This window comes from Aspergillus brunneoviolaceus, assembly GCF_003184695.1.
Source record: "Aspergillus brunneoviolaceus CBS 621.78 unplaced genomic scaffold BO95scaffold_1, whole genome shotgun sequence".
In the NCBI taxonomy this organism is placed as follows: Eukaryota; Fungi; Ascomycota; class Eurotiomycetes; order Eurotiales; family Aspergillaceae; genus Aspergillus; species Aspergillus brunneoviolaceus.
Genome location: NW_020290731.1, coordinates 571470 through 589794, shown reverse-complemented (window position 1 = coordinate 589794; position 18325 = coordinate 571470). Strand labels below are relative to the sequence as shown.

The 18325-nt window shown below is 55.6% G+C and overlaps 9 protein-coding genes across 9 annotated transcripts; 4 read left to right on the top strand and 5 right to left on the bottom strand.

Annotated features, from left to right (window-relative positions):
* The first annotated feature begins 26 nt into the window (after nt 1–26).
* On the top strand, nt 27–716 carry BO95DRAFT_510040 (YjgH family protein). The gene has a single exon (XM_025591322.1). The coding sequence runs from the start codon at nt 166–168 to the stop codon at nt 595–597; it is 432 nt and encodes a 143-aa protein (XP_025448045.1). The 5' UTR covers nt 27–165; the 3' UTR covers nt 598–716.
* Nucleotides 649–3146, bottom strand: BO95DRAFT_5426 (putative pentafunctional AROM polypeptide). Its single transcript, XM_025592051.1, has 2 exons — nt 966–3146; nt 649–919 (listed from the first exon to the last, which is right to left on the bottom strand). Exons 1-2 carry the CDS (start codon nt 3024–3026, stop codon nt 701–703), a joined length of 2280 nt encoding a protein of 759 aa, XP_025448044.1. The 5' UTR covers nt 3027–3146; the 3' UTR covers nt 649–700.
* A 120-nt stretch (nt 3147–3266) lies between these two features.
* On the top strand, nt 3267–5283 carry BO95DRAFT_402621 (uncharacterized protein; the record flags this gene model as incomplete). Its single annotated transcript, XM_025583894.1, has 2 exons — nt 3267–5134; nt 5187–5283. The coding sequence occupies 2 exons, from the start codon at nt 3267–3269 to the stop codon at nt 5281–5283; spliced, it is 1965 nt and encodes a 654-aa protein (XP_025448043.1).
* A 114-nt stretch (nt 5284–5397) lies between these two features.
* Nucleotides 5398–6287, bottom strand: BO95DRAFT_469782 (putative pathogenesis associated protein Pep2; the record flags this gene model as incomplete). The annotated part of the gene is made up of 1 exon (XM_025589471.1): nt 5398–6287. Exon 1 carries the CDS (start codon nt 6148–6150, stop codon nt 5398–5400), a length of 753 nt encoding a protein of 250 aa, XP_025448042.1. The 5' UTR covers nt 6151–6287.
* A 98-nt stretch (nt 6288–6385) lies between these two features.
* On the top strand, nt 6386–8588 carry BO95DRAFT_469781 (3-dehydroshikimate dehydratase; the record flags this gene model as incomplete). The annotated part of the gene is made up of 2 exons (XM_025589470.1): nt 6386–7273; nt 7641–8588. Exons 1-2 carry the CDS (start codon nt 6467–6469, stop codon nt 8586–8588), a joined length of 1755 nt encoding a protein of 584 aa, XP_025448041.1. The 5' UTR covers nt 6386–6466.
* Nucleotides 8589–8670: 82 nt separating this feature from the next.
* On the bottom strand, nt 8671–9624 carry BO95DRAFT_469780 (shikimate dehydrogenase family protein; the record flags this gene model as incomplete). The annotated part of the gene is made up of 2 exons (XM_025589469.1): nt 8671–9167; nt 9267–9624. 2 exons carry the CDS (start codon nt 9622–9624, stop codon nt 8671–8673), a joined length of 855 nt encoding a protein of 284 aa, XP_025448040.1.
* A 173-nt stretch (nt 9625–9797) lies between these two features.
* Nucleotides 9798–11030, bottom strand: BO95DRAFT_477970 (phosphotransferase family protein; the record flags this gene model as incomplete). The annotated part of the gene is made up of 1 exon (XM_025590011.1): nt 9798–11030. The coding sequence occupies one exon, from the start codon at nt 11028–11030 to the stop codon at nt 9798–9800; it is 1233 nt and encodes a 410-aa protein (XP_025448039.1).
* A 970-nt stretch (nt 11031–12000) lies between these two features.
* Nucleotides 12001–13213, top strand: BO95DRAFT_458269 (FabD/lysophospholipase-like protein; the record flags this gene model as incomplete). Its single annotated transcript, XM_025588539.1, has 3 exons — nt 12001–12046; nt 12112–12520; nt 12586–13213. 3 exons carry the CDS (start codon nt 12001–12003, stop codon nt 13211–13213), a joined length of 1083 nt encoding a protein of 360 aa, XP_025448038.1.
* BO95DRAFT_510032 (uncharacterized protein) lies at nt 13192–14683 on the bottom strand. Its single transcript, XM_025591321.1, has 3 exons — nt 14220–14683; nt 13439–14038; nt 13192–13370 (listed from the first exon to the last, which is right to left on the bottom strand). The coding sequence occupies exons 1-3, from the start codon at nt 14334–14336 to the stop codon at nt 13332–13334; spliced, it is 756 nt and encodes a 251-aa protein (XP_025448037.1). The 5' UTR covers nt 14337–14683; the 3' UTR covers nt 13192–13331.
* Between the last annotated feature and the right edge of the window lie 3642 nt (nt 14684–18325).

Here is an 18325-nt window from a genome sequence, read left to right as displayed (position 1 = left end):
AGTACTTGTATTTCATGTTCAGCTGTTCATATATGTTGTAAGATACTGTCGTGCAAGATCCTGTTTACTTCTTCCTCTCTCGTCAACCCACTGTCACCCACATTCACCACTCACCACTCACCACTCACCTCTCACCTCTCACCTCTCCCACCAAATCATACACAAATGTCGAAGCAGTGCTACGCCACAGACTCCCCCTTCGAGGATCTCATCGGCTACTATCGCGCCGTCCGCCACGGCCAACACATCTTCGTCTCCGGCACAACCTCCGTCGACCCCACCACAAGCATCCCACAGATCCTTTTCCCCGGCGACGCAAAGCAACAGACGCGCGTGGCGCTGCAGGAATGCATCAAAGCCGTCAAAGCCATGGGGGGACGCGGTCCCGAAGACATCGTGCGTGTGAAGATGTTCGTTAGTCGGCGGGAGGACTGTCGCGCCGTGGGGGAGGGATTCAAGGAGATTCTAGGCAAGGAAAATGCTAGCAGTAGCGACACGCCGATTGGAGCAGCTGCGACCATGATTGTGGTGCACAATGGGTTCATCGACCCCGACATGCTGGTCGAGATCGAAGTGGACGCTATTGCGGTAGACTAGTCGATGTCATCGACGAGGGCTGCATCGGATGCATAGAATGTCTGTGGTGTAGGTCTGGGGAACAGGGATCATTGCATCATCATTGGAAATGTATATACAAGCCTCAAGTCGAAACACTGGGCGAAGTTGGATAGAAACCTTGTGACTTTTGTTGTATGGTGCGCCTCATAACATGTACCGGTGCCGGTCGTTTGGTGAAAAGCTCATACTGAGCGACGCCCTGTTCCAGCAGAACCACTAAGCCATCAACGACCACCCATCCTTTCGAGGCCCTGTCGTTCATTGATGTCCGTAGCACCGTTTGATGCTTCCCGTACGCAACCTGTTTTTCATTAGTTTGTGTCTGCAAGGAGGCAAGAACAACTCACATCCACGAAGACTCCGCCCGTGCTACTCTGGAGCCACTGCTCAGGTAACTGCAGAGTTACGGGCGATTGACTGCCAATCTCAAGAGCAGGTAAGCAAGACACGACGATAGTAGGCTGTCGCAGATGTCGGGGCCAAGGCTCATTCGCCGAACATAAAACCTCGATACGAAGGCCAGTAGCCGACTCCGACAACGCAGCCCAGTCACGATAATACTCCGCAAGCTTCTCTGCGTTAGAAGCTGTCCTGTTGTAAAGGCAGATATGCTGCACACCCAGCTGCAGGCAAGCATAGATCGCGGCACGGGCCATACCGCCGGCCCCAATAATCAAGGCCGATGTACCGGCACGAATGGCATTGGCTGGTGACAGGTTCTTGTCGATTCCAGCCATGATACCAATATAGTCTGTATTGTATCCTTTGAGCTTTCTGCTGGGCTGCCCAGTCTCTGAGACGCTCTGTTCCAGGACCACAGTATTCACAGCGTGAATGTCCCTTGCCTCTCGGCTTATTTCATCCAAATGAGGAAGCACTTCGGTTTTGAACGGTAGTGAGATTGCGACACCACCATGGTTGGCATCGGCGAGAAGATGGATAACCTCGTCGAAGACTCCAGACTGCACGCTATCATACTGATGTGGCAGACCACAAGCAGCATAGGCGGCATTATGCATTGCTGGAGAGAGGCTTTGCGCCACGTTTTGGCCAAATATCGTGAACAGCTTCCTGGGCCTCAAATAACAAGCTGTGAGAGCCTGTTCGGCAGACTGCAGCGAGATTCCCTCGCTTTGCATGTGAGGGAGCATCACGGGTGATAGGATTGGGTTCAAGTAAACACTCGCCCTGCCTAGATTTCCCTTGTGGTAGGCAATTATCGGAATTTTAGCCACGTGGGCTAGACGTTGACGTAGTGCGATACAAGCCAGGTTATCAATCTCCACTGTTGACTCCCCAGTAATTCGTAGAACGTCGAAGCCAAACTCTTCAGCTTTCTTGAGTTCCGAAGAAACACCTGTTGACCTCTGCAATGACAATGGGCCCGATATGTGATAGGTAGCAATTGCCTTGACGTAGCCTTTCGTGTCGATTATAGTTCGCAGATGTTCCGGAGAACTGCCAAGAGAGCATGCGAGAGCATCTGGTACTAGTCTGAGAAGTTGTTTCAGGAGGCTGTGGTACTCCACAGGCTCAAGTTGATTTGCATCTGCGATCTCCACGAGAACCGGAACTCTGGCATACATTCGGACAGTAGCCATGTGCTGTGCTAAGCTCTCAGCTAGCTCCGTGGTTCTGTGTCGGGAATAAACGTCGATTAAGATTGTTAAGGCATCTGCCCCACAGTCCAGCTGTGCATAGTCCGAGTTAGATTCCTCTAGCCAGCTAATCGGAATCTGCAAAGCATGTGTAAAACCCTCGATAAATGGGTTGACTGAGTACACACTGCAGGTGGCTTGACTGTAAATGCGTTCGAGAAAGGCAATGAACACTCTTCCGGCCAGTCTCAGTCGCATATGAACGGCCTCTGGTCTGCCATCACCACCTGTCGTACTTTGGGTCAGATTGTAGAAATCAAAGTTGGAGCAAGCCTCGAAGAATGCGTTCCCCACTGAAAAAAGATGATGGAACTTTTCCTGATTGATGTTGATAGTTCGTTGCAGATCCGACCGATCTCTCCTGACATATACGACAGGGTGCTCCTGGGCGAACGTGCTTAGTAGCTCTTGCTGTTGGCGGGTGGCCAGCCATCCCAGACCAACAATCACACAGCCGACATGATGTTGTTCCAGGAGTCGTTGAGTCAGCGTCAATTCTAGTTCTCGGTAACGCGTAGAACCATGCTGTGCGATGTACTCCTGAGGCGAAGTCTGTGTTTCTTGACGGAACACGGTATCAAAGTCGATAAAGCGACGGCGGAGTGCGACAGAGGCGATGATCCCCAGCGTCTTCTTGCCCGCCCCGACAAATCCGACCAGTACGAGTGTTGCATCGGGACTGTACCGTCTGGTGGAGGTCACACTCCCGGAATGTGGCGGGGAGTAGGGAGGAGAGATTCCTGGTGCCATCGTCGGCTAGGAGGGTGCGCGATGATACTCAGACATTGAACTTTAGTAGTTGGGATAAACAGATAGTATATCGTGATCTCAATCTGTCTGTCTGTCAGTGAAGTTGGAATCACCGAAATTTGCCATCGCTTAAAGTCCTAACCGATCACATGACGTCCCGGGATCTGAACCAGACGAGACATCTGCGTGCACAATGCTGTCTGTCAGGTTCATGCATTGCAGTCTTTGGGTTTCTATGTCATGCCAAATCCCAGATTGCCGAAGAGAAAGCGCATTGGCCGGGCGTGTGACCAATGTCGGCGTCGGAAGTCCAAGTGCGGCGGCGAGCAGCCCGTGTGCTCCATCTGCCAGGCGGCAAACCGGACGTGCACGTATCAAAATAGCAGTCGACGAAGAGGGTTGCAATCGGGATATGTGAGGAGCTTGGAGGTCGCGCTCGGGATTATCCTCGAACGGGTCCCTAATAGTGAGAGCACGCTGCAGCGTATCGTCCGAGGTGCTCGGGAGGGTAAGCGTCTCGCTTGCAGTGAGTTGGCCGACCGTTGGAGGAGGTCAAAGCCCGCCAAAGAGGTTATTTACTTGAGTCAAGCAGAGGCTGGAGATGATGCAGGCGACATTGTCTTTGATGATGATGGGCTGGGAGAGGATCTGGTGGAGAACTGCCTGGGTGAAGGAGAAGAAGGAGAGCAGATGGAGATGGAAAGGGAAGTCCCCAGACACAGCGGGAGAGAAGAACAACAGCGGGAAGACACTCCACCCCAACATACTCCGATATCACTGGATCTGCCACTTCCAGATAATACACCCGAGTTGGTGGATTCCTACTTCCTTCACACCCATTGCTGGTTTCCAATAGTCGAACGCAGAGACATCCTGCGCGTTATGCATACCCACTCGGGCTCACCAAGAGACTCTGCGTGTCGTCTCGTGCTCTGGGCCATTATTGCCTACACATCTACCATGACCCGATCGCTCCGCTCGAAAATACAGCAGTCGATTCAAATGCGACTCATCGGGAACTATGAGGGGACAGAACTGAGCCATATCCAAGCCCTCCTCATCCTCGTCCTCTGTCATCTTGACCGGGGAGATCTCGATCAGGCATGGGTGCTTGTGGGATACGCGACTCGATTACTCGCCGTCTTGCCCGCGCCAGCGCGGACTCACCGTTCCAAGCATGCTTTCGTTGGCTGTACCTTCCTTGACGGGATCATATCGGCTCTGGTCCACAAATCACCAGCTTTACTCGGACCAGAACACCAGGTCTGTGCACAGGTTGACGAGGATGACGTGGATGAATGGGACACTTGGACCATGACGAGACGAGTCCAGGGTGAGGAAACGCGATTCATTTCGAAGAGCCCTCTTCGTGCTCTGAGCACTTTCAACATGATCCACAAGTTCATGCGGATCCTCAATCGCCTGCCGCTGTGCACCTCGGGCGTCATCTCTGCACATGAGGTCTTGGTAGACTTGCAACGCTTACAGAAGCAGATATCCGAGCAACGCCCATACAAGGGCCGGGAATATGCTACGCCCCCTCTATTGATCCTTCATCTCACTTCATCTTTCGCCTTGTTACACCTGGTCGAGCAGTGCAAGCTGGAGGATGCTTCCGCAGCCTTAGAGACGGCTCGGAACGTGCGCACGATGGTCAACCTGCTTGATGACTACGTGCAGATTACCGACAATTTCAGCTCAACCCCACTGCTTCGTTGCTTCACATTCCAGGCTAGAAAGTCTTTAGAGACCTCATCCCGATGCTTCGGAAGTGACGAAGCGGGACAGCTGAAAGATCGAGTTTCTCGTCATGTGGACATGCTGAAGCTCGAAGATGCCGCCGGCGCCCGCCAGGACTCGGAGGTACCACTGTTCAGACACCGAGTAACAAGCAGTATGTCTGGTCCTCCTCTCGATACCCCCGCCCGGCAAGTGCCAGGCTCAGCAGTAGAACGTAGTGATATGGTGGTTGCACCAGTCATACCCCAGATTCCGACGTCCGCTTGGAATGTTTCTGGATCTTTGGCCACACAACCAGTGCAGACACAGGAAACCGAGGACTTTGATGCCTTATTCGAAGAGATCATGACGTCGATCCCAGCCAGCAGGTATGTCTTCTGCAACCACGCTGTATTGTTCGACCACTAACAAATCTGTTAGACACGAACCCACATTCGCGGAAAACCTGGGCTTCTATGCGGGCAACATGGACACAGACTTCCTCGAGCAGCTTCAGTATATACCCGAGGATACTTGACTGGCAGAGTCACTGGCAGAGAGTAGTCACTCATTTGCGATCATTGATTCCTAAGTATCGCTTTATCCAGATGTACAACAAATGAGTCAGACGTACAAGCTCCGGGCACAACAATCACTCCCAACTCATCTCCTTCCCATCCAGCCACTCCTTGGCCTGCCAATACAACAAATCATGCTTCCGCCCATTTGCACTGTCCCCTTCCCTGCGATGGCCCGGCAGATCGAGCAGTACCTTCACCCCCATCGTCTGCTCCTGCAGGTACGCCAAATGACGATAACCCGGCGGATATGCGCGCAGCCGCTCGTGATCCAACACCGGCACCCGATCCGGCGTCACGGGGATCAGTTTATCCTTCTCGTACCAATGCCGGACAAAGACGGCGCGCCACTGGCCGCCCAACTCCGGGTGATCGGGGTCGTCGGCCTGCACCTTTTGCCAGAAGAAGATAAAGCGGCAGTCGCTCTCGGCATCGGCCTCACACACGCCGCCGGCGTGGCAGGGCAGCTCGGCGAAGCGCTGCGTGATGGTCGCCTTCATCTTGGTGACGGCGCGGGTGGCCGCGGGGTCGATGTCGGTGGTGCTGCCGTGGATGCGGTGCATGATGAAGGCGCTGTTGTCCATGCCGGCCTGCGAGGCCTCGATGAAGGCCCGGTGGTGGGTCAGCCCCGTCCAGGTCGTGTAGATGTGGGCGTCCGGGTGGAAGATGGAGCGCAGGTTCTCCCACTCGCAGGCGTCGCGGTAGCAGGGCCAGCCCTCGGCGAGCTCGCGGAGCATGTATCGCTCCAGCGCGAGGTCGCGGGGCCCGTTGTTGCGGATGGCATGTTCCGGGCGCGAACCGGCGGGGAGGGAGTGCAGGTCTGGCATTGTGTGTAAGTGTATTGCAAACGGCGTTCGATTCTGATGTAACAGGTTCTGGGACTTGTATGCATGAAGAGAGTGCGGAGAACGCCGTGGGGTGCAGTAGACGTTTTTAAGGTTCGGAAATCCCCCATGCCGTCGCTGGCCATCGGGAGAGACTCTTCCCGTGTGCGGGTATACTCATCCCCGAGACGAGAGCCATTTAAGCCTGCCACTGACAATACAAACCACATCCAACGAACCCACCACGAGAATTACTATACCATTATCAATCCTCACCCTCGTTTCATCTTTCCATCTTCACTCCCATCACACACCAAAAATGGACCCCCCACCTCAACCCTGGCCCAATAAATTCTCCTACCTCGTGGGCATAGGCGTAACCCACTCCATCGCGCCTCCTATGCACAACCACATCTTCCGCGCCCTGGGCCACTCGGACTGGCACTTCCAGGCCCGCGAGTGCGCCACCGTGGAAGAAGCGATGGCGCTGTTCCGGGCGCCGACCTTCAGCGGCGGCGCCGTGGTCACCATGCCCTACAAGCGGACGATCATGGCGCACCTGGACGGGCTGGACGAGCCCGCCGTGACGCTGGGCGCGTGCAACAACGTCTACCGCACCGCGGACGGCGCCCTCCGCGGCACCAACACCGACTGGCGCGGGGTCCTGGGTTGCCTGGAGGGGGCCAGCGCCTCCGGCAGGCGGAAGCCGGCGGCGATCATCGGGGCGGGTGGCGCTGCTCGCGCGGCGGTGTATGCGCTCCACGCTGAATTGAAATGCTCCACGATCTACATCGTCAACCGGGATGCAGGTGAGGTGAGGGAGCTCGCGGACGAGTGTTACAGGGTGTACGGCGGGAGATTGGAGCTCGTGCATGTGACGCAGGTGGAGCAGGTGGCTGCGCTGCCGGAGCGGCCGTTCTATGTGGTTGGCACGGTGCCGGATGCGGAGCCGACTACCTCGGAGGAAGTCGAGGTGCATGCGATTGTGGAGGCGTTCCTGGCTTCTGCCCCGGCATCTGCATCTACGTCCATAGAAACCAACGGGAAAGGCGTGCTGCTGGATATGTGCTTCAAGCCGCGGCGGACGCGGTTCCTGAAGGCGGCGGAACGGCATGGGTGGACGACGGTGGAGGGGACGGAGATCATCGGCCATCAGATCCAGGAGCAGTACCGGCTGTGGTGCGGGGAGGAGGCGAGCCGCAATCTGCCGGTGGAGGAGGCGTGGGCGGTGCTGCGGCGGGCGGCGGAGGAGAGTCCGGCTATCAATTTTTGATGCTGATCGGGTGTGGATATAGCCGTGGGGGGTGAGATAAGAAGTAGTCCACGTATATAGTCCCGTCTGCAAGCATTCAATCCCATCTGGGTACCATTGACCGCACGAATCACTCCAACCTACCATTTCAACTAAAATTCCACAACCACCCACCATGCCCTGCACCCCCGCCATCGCCACCATGTCCGTCGGCCGCGCCTGGGCGCACCGCCTCCCCGAGAAACTGACCCAAATCGCCGCCGCCGGCTTCCGCGGCGTGGAGCTCTTCTACGAAGACCTGGAATACCTCGCGCGCGAGCAATCCCAGGCCGCCGTAACCGAGTCCACCCTCCTGGCAGCCGCCCGCGCCACCAAAACTCTCTGCGACACCCTTCACCTGCAAATCATCAGCCTCCAGCCCTTCCTCTTCTACGAGGGCCTCGTCGACCGCGCCGCGCACGCCCAGCGCATCACCAAACTACGCACCTGGTTCAAACTCGCCCACACCCTGGGCACAGACCTCATCCAGATCCCGTCCAACTTCCAGCCCACGGGCACCACCGGCGATCTGGACGTAATCGTAGCGGACATGCGCGAGATCGCGGAGCTGGGCCTCCAGGAAACGCCCGTGGTGCGGTTCGCATACGAGAACCTGGCGTGGGCGACGCACGTCTCCAGCTGGGAGACGCTGTGGGAGGTGGTGCGGCGCGTGGACCGGCCGAATCTCGGGTGCTGCTTGGATACCTTCAACATCGCGGGGCGGGTGTGGGCGGATCCGATGGCCGTTTCTGGCCAAGTGGCGGGCGATGCGGATGGGGTTCTGGCTGAGTCGTTGGGGAGGTTGGTGCGGACGGTTGATGTGAGGAAGGTGTTTTATGTGCAGGTCGTTGATGCGGAGAGGTTGGCGCAGCCGCTTGTTGCGGGCCATCCGTTTTATGTGGAGGGTCAGCCGGCGAGGATGAGCTGGAGTCGGAATGCGAGGTTGTTCTTGTTTGAGCAGGAGATGGGCGGGTATTTGCCTGTTGTGGAGGTGGCGAGGGCGTTTTTGAAAGAACTGAAGTTTGAGGGGTGGGTGTCGATGGAGCTGTTCTCGCGGTCGTTGACGGAGGCGGATCCTGCTGTGCCGCGCGAGCATGCGAGGAGGGGGATGAGGGCGTGGGAGCTGTTGGTGGAGGAGTTGGCTTTGTAGAGAAGTTTCTTGGGTGTTTAGTATAGTTTTGTACACAGCCTATACAGCGCCATCTGTTCCTCCTTTCTAGAACACAAATACACTATACACCCCCCGCAATGCTCCCAATACTCCCCCGCATCACCTCCACCGGGGCCTCCCTCCCCGTCCACAGGGAATACTGCACAAACCCCTGCCTCAACAACACCTCCAGCCCATCCTGCACCTCCCAGCCGGCCTGCTGCCCCGCGCGGATCAACCCCGTCACCCGGGGCTTGTACGCCATCTCCACCACCAACCCGTGCTCGTTCTCGTGCTCTTGTCCCGCGAACAGCCCCTCTACATCCGCCTCCACGACCACATCCCCCGGCACCGTCCCGATCACGACATCCGGCTTCACCCTTTCCACCACAGGAATCGGGTACTCCATGGCCACAATCTCGCATGTTGCTCCATTGGGCCCCGCTAACCCCTCGAAATCCCGAACAATCGTGCCCGCCTTCTCGACCGTCCGGTTGGCGACCACAATCCGGGCAAAGTTCGCCTGCATGAGAGCGTAGACTGCGGCGCGGGCTGCACCGCCCGCCCCGAGGACGAGGCCTGTTTTCCTGGAGTTGGAGCGGGAGGTGAGGCCCGAATTGAGCGAGGTGGCGGGACCACCGGCTCCGACTTCATCGTCGCGACTGGAACTGAGACAACCAGCGAGATACTCCACCACGAGCTCGTACAGCCCCCGCCAGTCGGTATTGTCGCCGGTGATTACACGTTTCCCGTCCCGCGTCTCTGCGATCAGGGTGTTGATCGCCCCGATCTGTTGCGCGGCGTCGCTGACTGCATCGCACAGCGGGAAGGCGGTCAGCTTGTGCGGCATGGTGACGCTGGCGCCGCCGAAGGTGGGGGCATTTATCAGGTGTTGCACGGCGACGAGGGAGGGGCATTCTTGGATGGTGTAGTGGTGGGGGAGGCGGTGGTGGGCGAAGGCGGCGTTGTGGAGGGTCGGGGAGAGGCTGGTGGCGAGGGTTTGGCCGAAGATGTGGTAGGTTTTCGGGGTGGTCATTTTTCGGGAGGATGAATATCGAGTAAGAGAGCTAGATGATCAAGGATGATAAGTTACCGCTGAAGAAGTGCGAAACTGTTGGAGGTGACATGTGGTGTGGTGTGGTGATGTTGATGGGAAAGATTTATAGTACAGAACGGGTAAAGTAGATAGCCGGGCGGGTGAAGCAACATCTAGTCCACCATCCCACCATTCACACAACTCATCCCCTCCTTCACAACCGTCCTCCACAGCCCAGCTCTCTCCCCCGCCTGCCCCCGGGGAACCACCTCGATAATCGCGCGCAGGTGATTCACGACCTTCTGGACCTCCTCCTGCAACGGACTCCGCCACTTCATCTCCGCCAGCACCCACTCCGCCCCCTTCTCCCGCCTCACCACCTCCTCAAACACCGCCTCCAACCGGTTCCGCTCCGCCTTATTCTCCTCCCCCTCCCGCCCATTCCACAGAAACGCCCGCACCGGATTCCACCGCGGCGCCGCCACCACCCCGCTGAACTCCCAGTCCAGCACCGCGGTGATCGGACACCCCGGCTGCGTCGGATCGCACATGATATTCGCGCAGTGGAGGTCCTTGTGCGCGAGGACATACGGGATCTCGTTCAGCCGCCCCGCATTCTCGGGCCGCTGTATCGCCTCCCTGAAGGCGCGGATGTGGCGGACCAGATCCCGGTAGGGTTCCAGAGCGGGGTGGATGTCGATGGCGTGGAGGTACCGGTCCAGACAGCCGACGGTGAAGGCCACGTAGTCCGTGAACCCGTCGGGGGGGATGGGGTTGAGGGTCTCCAGACTCGTTACAGGGACAGTGGATGAAGACCAGTATTTCTCCAGGTCGGGTATCTGCCAGTAGGTTTCGTCGATGGGCGGGCCCCGCGCGACTTCGCCGGACGCGGTGAGGGTGAGACCCCCCACGTACCCGTCCGTCCAGGGGTGGGTGTGCAGTTCGATGAGGTAGTCGGCGAGCTGGCGGACCAGGTGGGTTTTGGTCGCCTCGGATAAGGTCGGGTAGATCGTGTCGAGGCTGACGCCGGGGGCTTTTTCGAGGAGAGTGAACTCGTGGCCGATCGGGTTGGTCTCGGTGGCGTCGTGGTGGAGGATGGCGGGCACGGGGATGGAGGTGTGTGTCCGGACCCAGGTCATGACGCCCACTTCGTTGAGGGTCTTGATGCGCGGGAGTTGGCGCCCGGAGACGCGGAGGACGAGCGTCGTGCTGCCGTCGGGGTTGGGGCGGGCGGGGATCTTTGTGGTGGGTGAGGCGGCGAAGCTGATGAGGTAGATCGAGTGGAACGCGGCTCTTACTTCGAGGGGGGTGATGCTGGTGGGGGTGGGGAGGGAGAGGGAGAGGATCAATGCGGTGATGCTTTCCGCGCTCAGCGCCGGAGGGAGGTAGCTGTCGGCGGTGCTCATGGCGGAGGATGTGCTTGACGAAGGGATTGTGATGGAGAAGTTGTGGTTTTTTTGCTTGACGAACAAGCGATGATGGAGAAGATAGGATTATGTTTAAGAAAGAAATGCTGGTAGAGATCGAAGTAAGCAGTGGAAACGTGGGATACTTATTAAAGTGGGATATTTATCGCCAGACGAGGCTAAATTCAGTGTTCACGCCATGTCTCTTACATAGTCTTGTCAGAAGCAATTTACTAGCCAGCTTAGTCTGGCTGGAATATTACATCGTCAGTCGAGTACGTACCATTGGCCAAGCATTGGGACTAAAGCAGTAAGCATACGCTACGAAGTCCTATCTATACTCAGAATGGACAAAAGCATATGGCTCATATCGACTCATCCGTTAATGTTATCATCTCATCGACCCATGCTTATCAGCGGTCATCTTAGACTCCGCTGTCGGTCCGATCCGCAGGGCTTGAGCGTTCACGTGCTGTTGACCTGGTTGACAGTGTAGAATTGCTCAGCGGCTCTATTGAGGTTTCAAGAAATTACATCTTGATTGACTGACTGACCTTCCTCCCTCAGAGATATAGTCAGTTGAAGCCGAACTCACAGACGTTTTCTTGGCACCCCATGGAGCCACAGAGTACCTAGTGCGTGCGACAGCGCGCTTATACCCTTGTCTCAACAGCCAGATTCAGTCCTCAGAATCCAAATAATAACTCATCTTGATCTAATTGGGAAGCGCTCATCATGAAAGCACAATGGGACTCAAAAACAGATGGAAGTGGTTGGCCTACCAAAAATAACCTTTAAACTCAACTCCACCACCGGCGCCAAGCTCAGCGCTTATACTTCAGCCCCATCGCCCTTCCACCCTGCTTTATAATTGCTATAAGTATAAGAATGATCTTCGTCCAACGCTCAATAGAAACCATTATAGCGCTCAGGTATATGAAACCCACATGTAAAAGTGCAGTACAATACAATGTCCACCGAAGAATCCACCAAACCCCTCCGTCTCCTGTCTCTTGGTAAGCCCAACCCTACCCTAACCTCCAACCCCTCCTGGACCAAAGCTAATCCCCCAAGTCAAAAGACGGCGGCGGCATCACAGCCCTCAGCCAACTCATAATCCTCAAGTCAATCACCCTCGCCATCCAGCAACAGCACGCCCTGCCCGAACCGCCCCGACCCCACGAGCTCTTCGACCTCATCGGCGGCAGCGGCCACGGCGGCCTCCTGGCGCTGCTCCTGGGCCGCCTCCGCCTCACCATCGACAAGACCGTCACCGAGTACCGCCAGCTCGTGGAGCGGGTGTTCTCCCAGCGGAAACGACATCCCGGCGGGAACGGGCAATACAGCGCCCGCGAGATGGAGGCAGCGATGAGGGACCTCGTGATTCGGTACACGACTCCCTCGGATCAGGATTCGGAGAGGACATTATTGCTCGAGGAGAACGAGAATTCCGCCGAGGGGGAGGGGGGGGCTGAGGTGGGTTGTAGAGTGTAAGTTGTCTTGCCAGTCTATCCTCCTAAGGAATCTTCCTGGAAAAGAAACTTATGCTATCCAGCTTCGTCTGCGTGCGCAGCACCCAGGCGATGGAATACGCGCGCCTGTTCTGCTCGTATCGCACGTATCGGGCGGGCGACGACCCGGACCTCACGGTCTGGCAGGCGGCGCGGGCGGTGACGGCGCATCCGGGGCTGTTCAAGCCCGTGAGGGTCGGGGTGGAGGAGTTTGTGGATGGGAGTCTCGGCACGAAGAATCCATGTCGTCTGCTGCTCGATGAGGCGAGGCGGCTGTTTGACGAGCGGCGGCCGGTGGGTTGCGTGGTGAGTCTCGGGGCCGGGAGGCCCCCGCCGGTGCAGCTGGGTCGGCCGGGGCTCTTCCAGCGGCTTCTGCCGACCAAGATTGTCGCGGTGGTGGAGGCGCTGAGCCTCGAGGCTGAGACCGTTGCACGGGACCTAGAGGGGAGGTTTGAAATGTCGCCGGACGTCTATTTTCGCTTCAATGTCGGGGAGAGGGTTGCGGGCGTGGGGATGACGGACTGGGAGAGGTTGACTGAGGTGGAGAGTAAGACGGTCGAGTATCTGGCTGCGTTTGAGGTGGAGAATGCAGTGTTACGGTCCGCGGAGGCATTATATGGCAAGGAAATGGAGAAAGGTACAGATAGGGTGATGACTGTGTTTGATTTGTGAGGGTAGACGCTGTAACTAAGGTTTGATGCTCATATGTAATGCTAGCTAGCAACAATATTAAGACGATTGTGAACCAAGAAAACAACCCTAGTACGGCAAAGTCAACCCTTGCAGACACTTAATCCGCCTTCTTCGGCTGACGGATCATACAATACAGCTACACAGAACCAGTTAGCCTCTACCTGCACAAGACCCAGAGCCGAAAAAGAAAAGAAAAGCACATACCTTGCAAGCATCCCTCCCATCAAGACACTCAATCTCCTCGACCAACTCGAACCCCAACTTCTCATAGATGACCAGATTGGGGAACCCCTTGGAACTCTCCAGGTAGCAGGGCATGCCCTCGAGATCGGCCTTGTGGGTGACTGCCTCGACCAGCTTGCGGCCGACGCCCATGCCGCGCATGGCCGAGTTGACGGCCAGCACGTTGCAGAAGTAGTAGCCGCGGGGGTCGGTCCAGATGCGGGCGTGGGTGCGCTCCTGCCGCTGCTTCCACTGCCAGTACCGCCGCACGTTGAGCCCGCCGCGCCCGCCGAAGCGGATGTTGAACAGCAGCTGGCGGAAGGAGAGGAGCCAGTCCTGCGCCCACACCGTCCACGTCACGGGCTCGTCCGCCGGTTGCGGTGGGAACCACCAGCACACGCCCGCGATGGCGTTTCCGTTACCGTTGCTCTCGTTGTCGTTGTCGCTCGAGAGCAAGGCGGCCTTGTCGTCGTCGGTGGCACTCGTCGGGGAGGTCGCTTTGGCGATATAGATGGGCGCTTGGCAGGAGAGTCCGTATTGGAAATGGGCGGCCATTGAGGCGGCGTTGCGGTGGAGATTGAACTGGGGGGGTTTCGCGTGTTATTGATGGGTCTTGGGTAGGAATGGGAAATGGGCGTGGCTCTACATGTATCCTTATCATACATCATTCGGAGGGAAAGGGAAGCGGTAGCGATGGGAGAGGGGGGGGGGGGGGTCATCGCTGCCTCGAACCCCTCTCTTCTCCGAATGGAGACATACTTACCCCAGATCTCTTGTTGAATACCCAGCGGAAGAATGGATCATCGGCAAATGCTTTCTGGATGCATTCTACGGCCGCGGGGATATCCGCTTTAGTGAGAGGGAGGACCTCGATTGCCATGATGACGTTGACGTTGATGAAGAAGATATCAAGAACAGAACGTAGGTCAATGGGATTCTCAATTCAATTCCTACTGTGTCTGCGAATAGGTTGCGAGAGGGCAATGGTGTATGCGTGAGAATGGCGGCGGAGGGGAATAAGCGAGATCGCCATCTATTGATGGGAGTCGACCGGACTGGCAAGAGTAGAGGAAAGAGAGCAGTGAGAGAGAGGGGGGAGGGAGAGTTGAGATGATACTGAGAGACGACCGAACAGATGAGACTGGGTTCTTGAAATGGTTTCAGGGTGAATTGTGAGAGGGTGGGAGGAGAGAGGAAGATGGTGAATGGATGAGGGTAGAGTGAAAGACTTATACCGACGCCATCGTTTGGTCAGATTCCGGAGTACCAACCCTGAATAACCCCCAGTACCCCCAGTAACCCCAGTACATCCCCGTCTGTAAGCCCGGCCCAGCCCATTCGTCCCAATCAGGCAAGTCCTACTCCGCCGCCCGTGACGTCCAAGACTATCCCGCTTTTAGGAGTTCGACGCGTAGGCGGGGCCAGAGTCACGGGACTCATCTGGGTCCTTGAACCAATCACGCGCTGCAGATCGACCTCGTTTGGTCATTGCCCAGCTGGCTAGGCAATTTCCGGCAGGTTGTGCCGGGGTTATCATGCCTCCTACTGAGCCTATCAGCTGCGGTCGATACAGCAGGGCTTATCGTGGCCCAAAGATTGCAGAAACATTGATCGATGATGCATGGCTTCCACTTCTTTATTGGACACGTCGACGCCAGATCTTACCTATACGAGAGTTCTTGACTTCAGGGGCTGCAAGTTGTTACCGATGAGGAGTGACAAAAGTCCATTTGACTGACGGTACTCCGTACTTCCCTCTCCCAGGCTGGCTTCGGCATTTTCCACCACTCTCCACGTCCTTTTCAGAGTCGCATCATCCTGATCAGTTGTTGCATCTTCTTTTCGAATTGCTCCGGCTTTGGCCGCTTCGCACACTGCGTCTGTCGTCCTCGTGCATTGGTGCTGCATGCCGCCTAAGCATATTTTCGGTTCTTGTGTCGGGTGGATGATAGATTTCCAGGAATTCCTCGTACCACGAATGATTTCATAACGGCCGGACTCGTGACAGAAGTGGTGTCTCGGGACCGAGAGTCAATGAGAAGACCTGGCACACAGCTTAGTTTCCATTCTTTCGGAGTACCGTAGGTCATTCCCATTGAGTCAACGGAACCTCTTCGCTTGGAACCACCATCGACGTCAAAAGCACAGAGATGCGGAAGATGCTCACCGCTCGACGAGCGCCAAGAAAATTACCTTCAATTCTTAGACATAAGCTCCTTACAGAAAACATTGTGGCATTGTGTATGGAGTTAGAGCTGCGTTTTGGATGATGGAGATGTAGGAAACGGATCTCTTCGAGAGGGAGCCAAGCATGATTCCGAAGTAGGTAGTTAGGCACTACCGACTTTTTGTTCATCCCCTTCTGAAGCAATCGAGTCTCACAGCTCCTTGCACGTGAGTCGCCTCACCAACACATGCATACCCATAAAGGCGGGCCCCCTTCGTCCTGAACATCATAGCGTCAGACATGGGATCAGACCGACATTTCGCTACGTAATGCCGAGACTTTCCGCGAACAGCCTCGACGGAGCTAATCGATCCAGCGTTTATCATGAAGAGGCACTTCTCCTCACCTAATGACAATGACTTTTCGAAGACACAGGTTCTCTCTCCATACGTTTGGCTCTAACCCTGAATTTCTTTTTGTGGTCGGTTTTCAGAGACTATACTTCACTGTCACTGTCAGAGTCGAATCAACCAAAGGTTATATTAGATTTCGGTTCGGGCGAAATCTGCGATCCAGTTCGTTCGACCGATCCCCGAAAGGTTGCCCGATAAGCTTAACACCACCACATAAGAGATCGAGAGTGGAGCATCTCTGACATATCATCTTCTGTGACTAATTATCAATCTGGATATATCTCTCCGAAATTTTGTGGTTCAACAGAAGCTAGAATACTGACTCTAAATAAGTCCATTCCGTCAGTAGGTTCCTTGATACTTAGTGGTCCAGCGGGACCCGTTCGTGAGGTGATCTTGGAGTTCGGACACGGCTAGCGGGCCGGATGCCCCCACTTCTTCCACCAGATCGTGATCGGAGCCGAGTGGAGTAGACGTAAGAAGCAGATGAACGGAGGTGGTGTGGGACCAGGAGGAGACACAAATGAGAGTGTGAAGGACGAAGCCTCCGCCTCAGGGAAGGGAACAGAGACTCGGGGAAAGAGAGTTGAGCCCCGACTCGGATACAATACTCCGTCCCAACCCGGAAGGACCCTCCACTGCCCGCGCTGCCTCCATCCACATCTCATTTTTAAGAGGGGCAGTTCATCTATGATATGTGCCGCTCCCCAACTGATGCCTTTAGCTCTCCGGTTTCTTGACGCGATGCTGTTCACAGTATGCCATTGGCACGAACCCAGACGTGGGTCCCACGATTCCACAATTCTGCTCCTATGCGACCCGTGAGTAACCAGACTTGTTATAATCGTTATAATCGATAGGTCTGTGAAGGATGTAGTGTCCAGAGGAGAACCCCGATGCGCACTTCTATTCCCTTGCGAGCTCGTCGTAGCGGTGCGCCTTTTACACTCTTCGATGTCCTTTCCGCTCACAAGTCAGGGATGGGCTGCTCCACGATCATTAGCGAAGTGACAATTTGTCATGCGATGGGGTAAACAGTGCTACGCAATATGAGTCAACTGTACGGAGGCAATGAATGATAGCCGATGTAGGTCTTCTTCATAGTTTAGAAGAACATCGCGATGGCCAGGTCGAGGTCGCACTTCTAATATCCTCCGGAGACACGATGAGCTACAGAAGCCCGAGTTCTAACAGACTCGCAACCGATTGGCCCATTTGACTCCGAAGCGTTCTTGCAAACCTTGAGTTGTGAAGATCAAGTCCCATGAAGTCGGTCGCGTGGATTCAACTGGCCTAATGCCCCTCGGAAGGTTCAGGACTCGAGCCTTCAGAATGCTACACAGTCAAGCATTTCCTCTAATTTCTCTAGCGCATGGACGAGGATGGCTGAAGCCAGATATTTTTGTTTCTGGTGCAATTCTAGCCGAAATGATCAGACTGGACATGCTCAGTGATGCATTATATGCTCGGCGACACCCCGGGGGGTATATCGCGCCATCATAGTATCCGGACCTGTACCCCATGAACATCGCGGCTGGATGGCATGGAAGAACTGCATGCTAAACGGGGAGAAAAAAAATTCTAATCTGGTGTGTGCTCTCCAGACCTGGAAAGGAAGTTCTCCTGAAGACAGGCAGACCGATGCGATGTAGTGGTATAGTACCCATAAAATGTGATCAGAGGACAACAGGTAACAAAGTGCTACATTTACAAAGCCCGAGAGCTGCGCATAGTGAGTCACCTACGCTGTCTTCAAAAGTGTGGTAGTCTCCGGATTTCTCTACTGAGTGCATGTTAGAGACGAGAATCAACACTATCTTCCAATACTTGGCATGAGATAGACACTGTAATGGAGTTTGCAAGTCATTAAGCGTAGGGTCGTGCCAACCGTTGACAAGTAGAGGATGATTATGATGCTACGGCGCGAGTAATCGAGCTCCTGGCCTAGAGGCAAGCTGCAATCCACTAGAGGTACAGCGAACTACCAGTATGTGGTCTCAACCATGAGGGAGCTTGCAAGAGTAAGCATTCAATAATACATGGGAAGAAATTCTAAACCGCAGCACGTCTTGCATCCCTCATGGAAGTCATGACAGAAGAGATGAGTCTGGGCTTCCGGTCCATCTGCAGCAATTTAAAAGGCTCTGTTCAAAATCATCTCAAGCCGTAATGTTATCATTGGTGAGTGCATCCGAGCCGTCCGCGCCAGCACGCCTTATCACTACCATTTGACAGGAGTATTGCACCTTATATGTCGAATGAAGCTGAATAGAATATGTGGGCTCGACA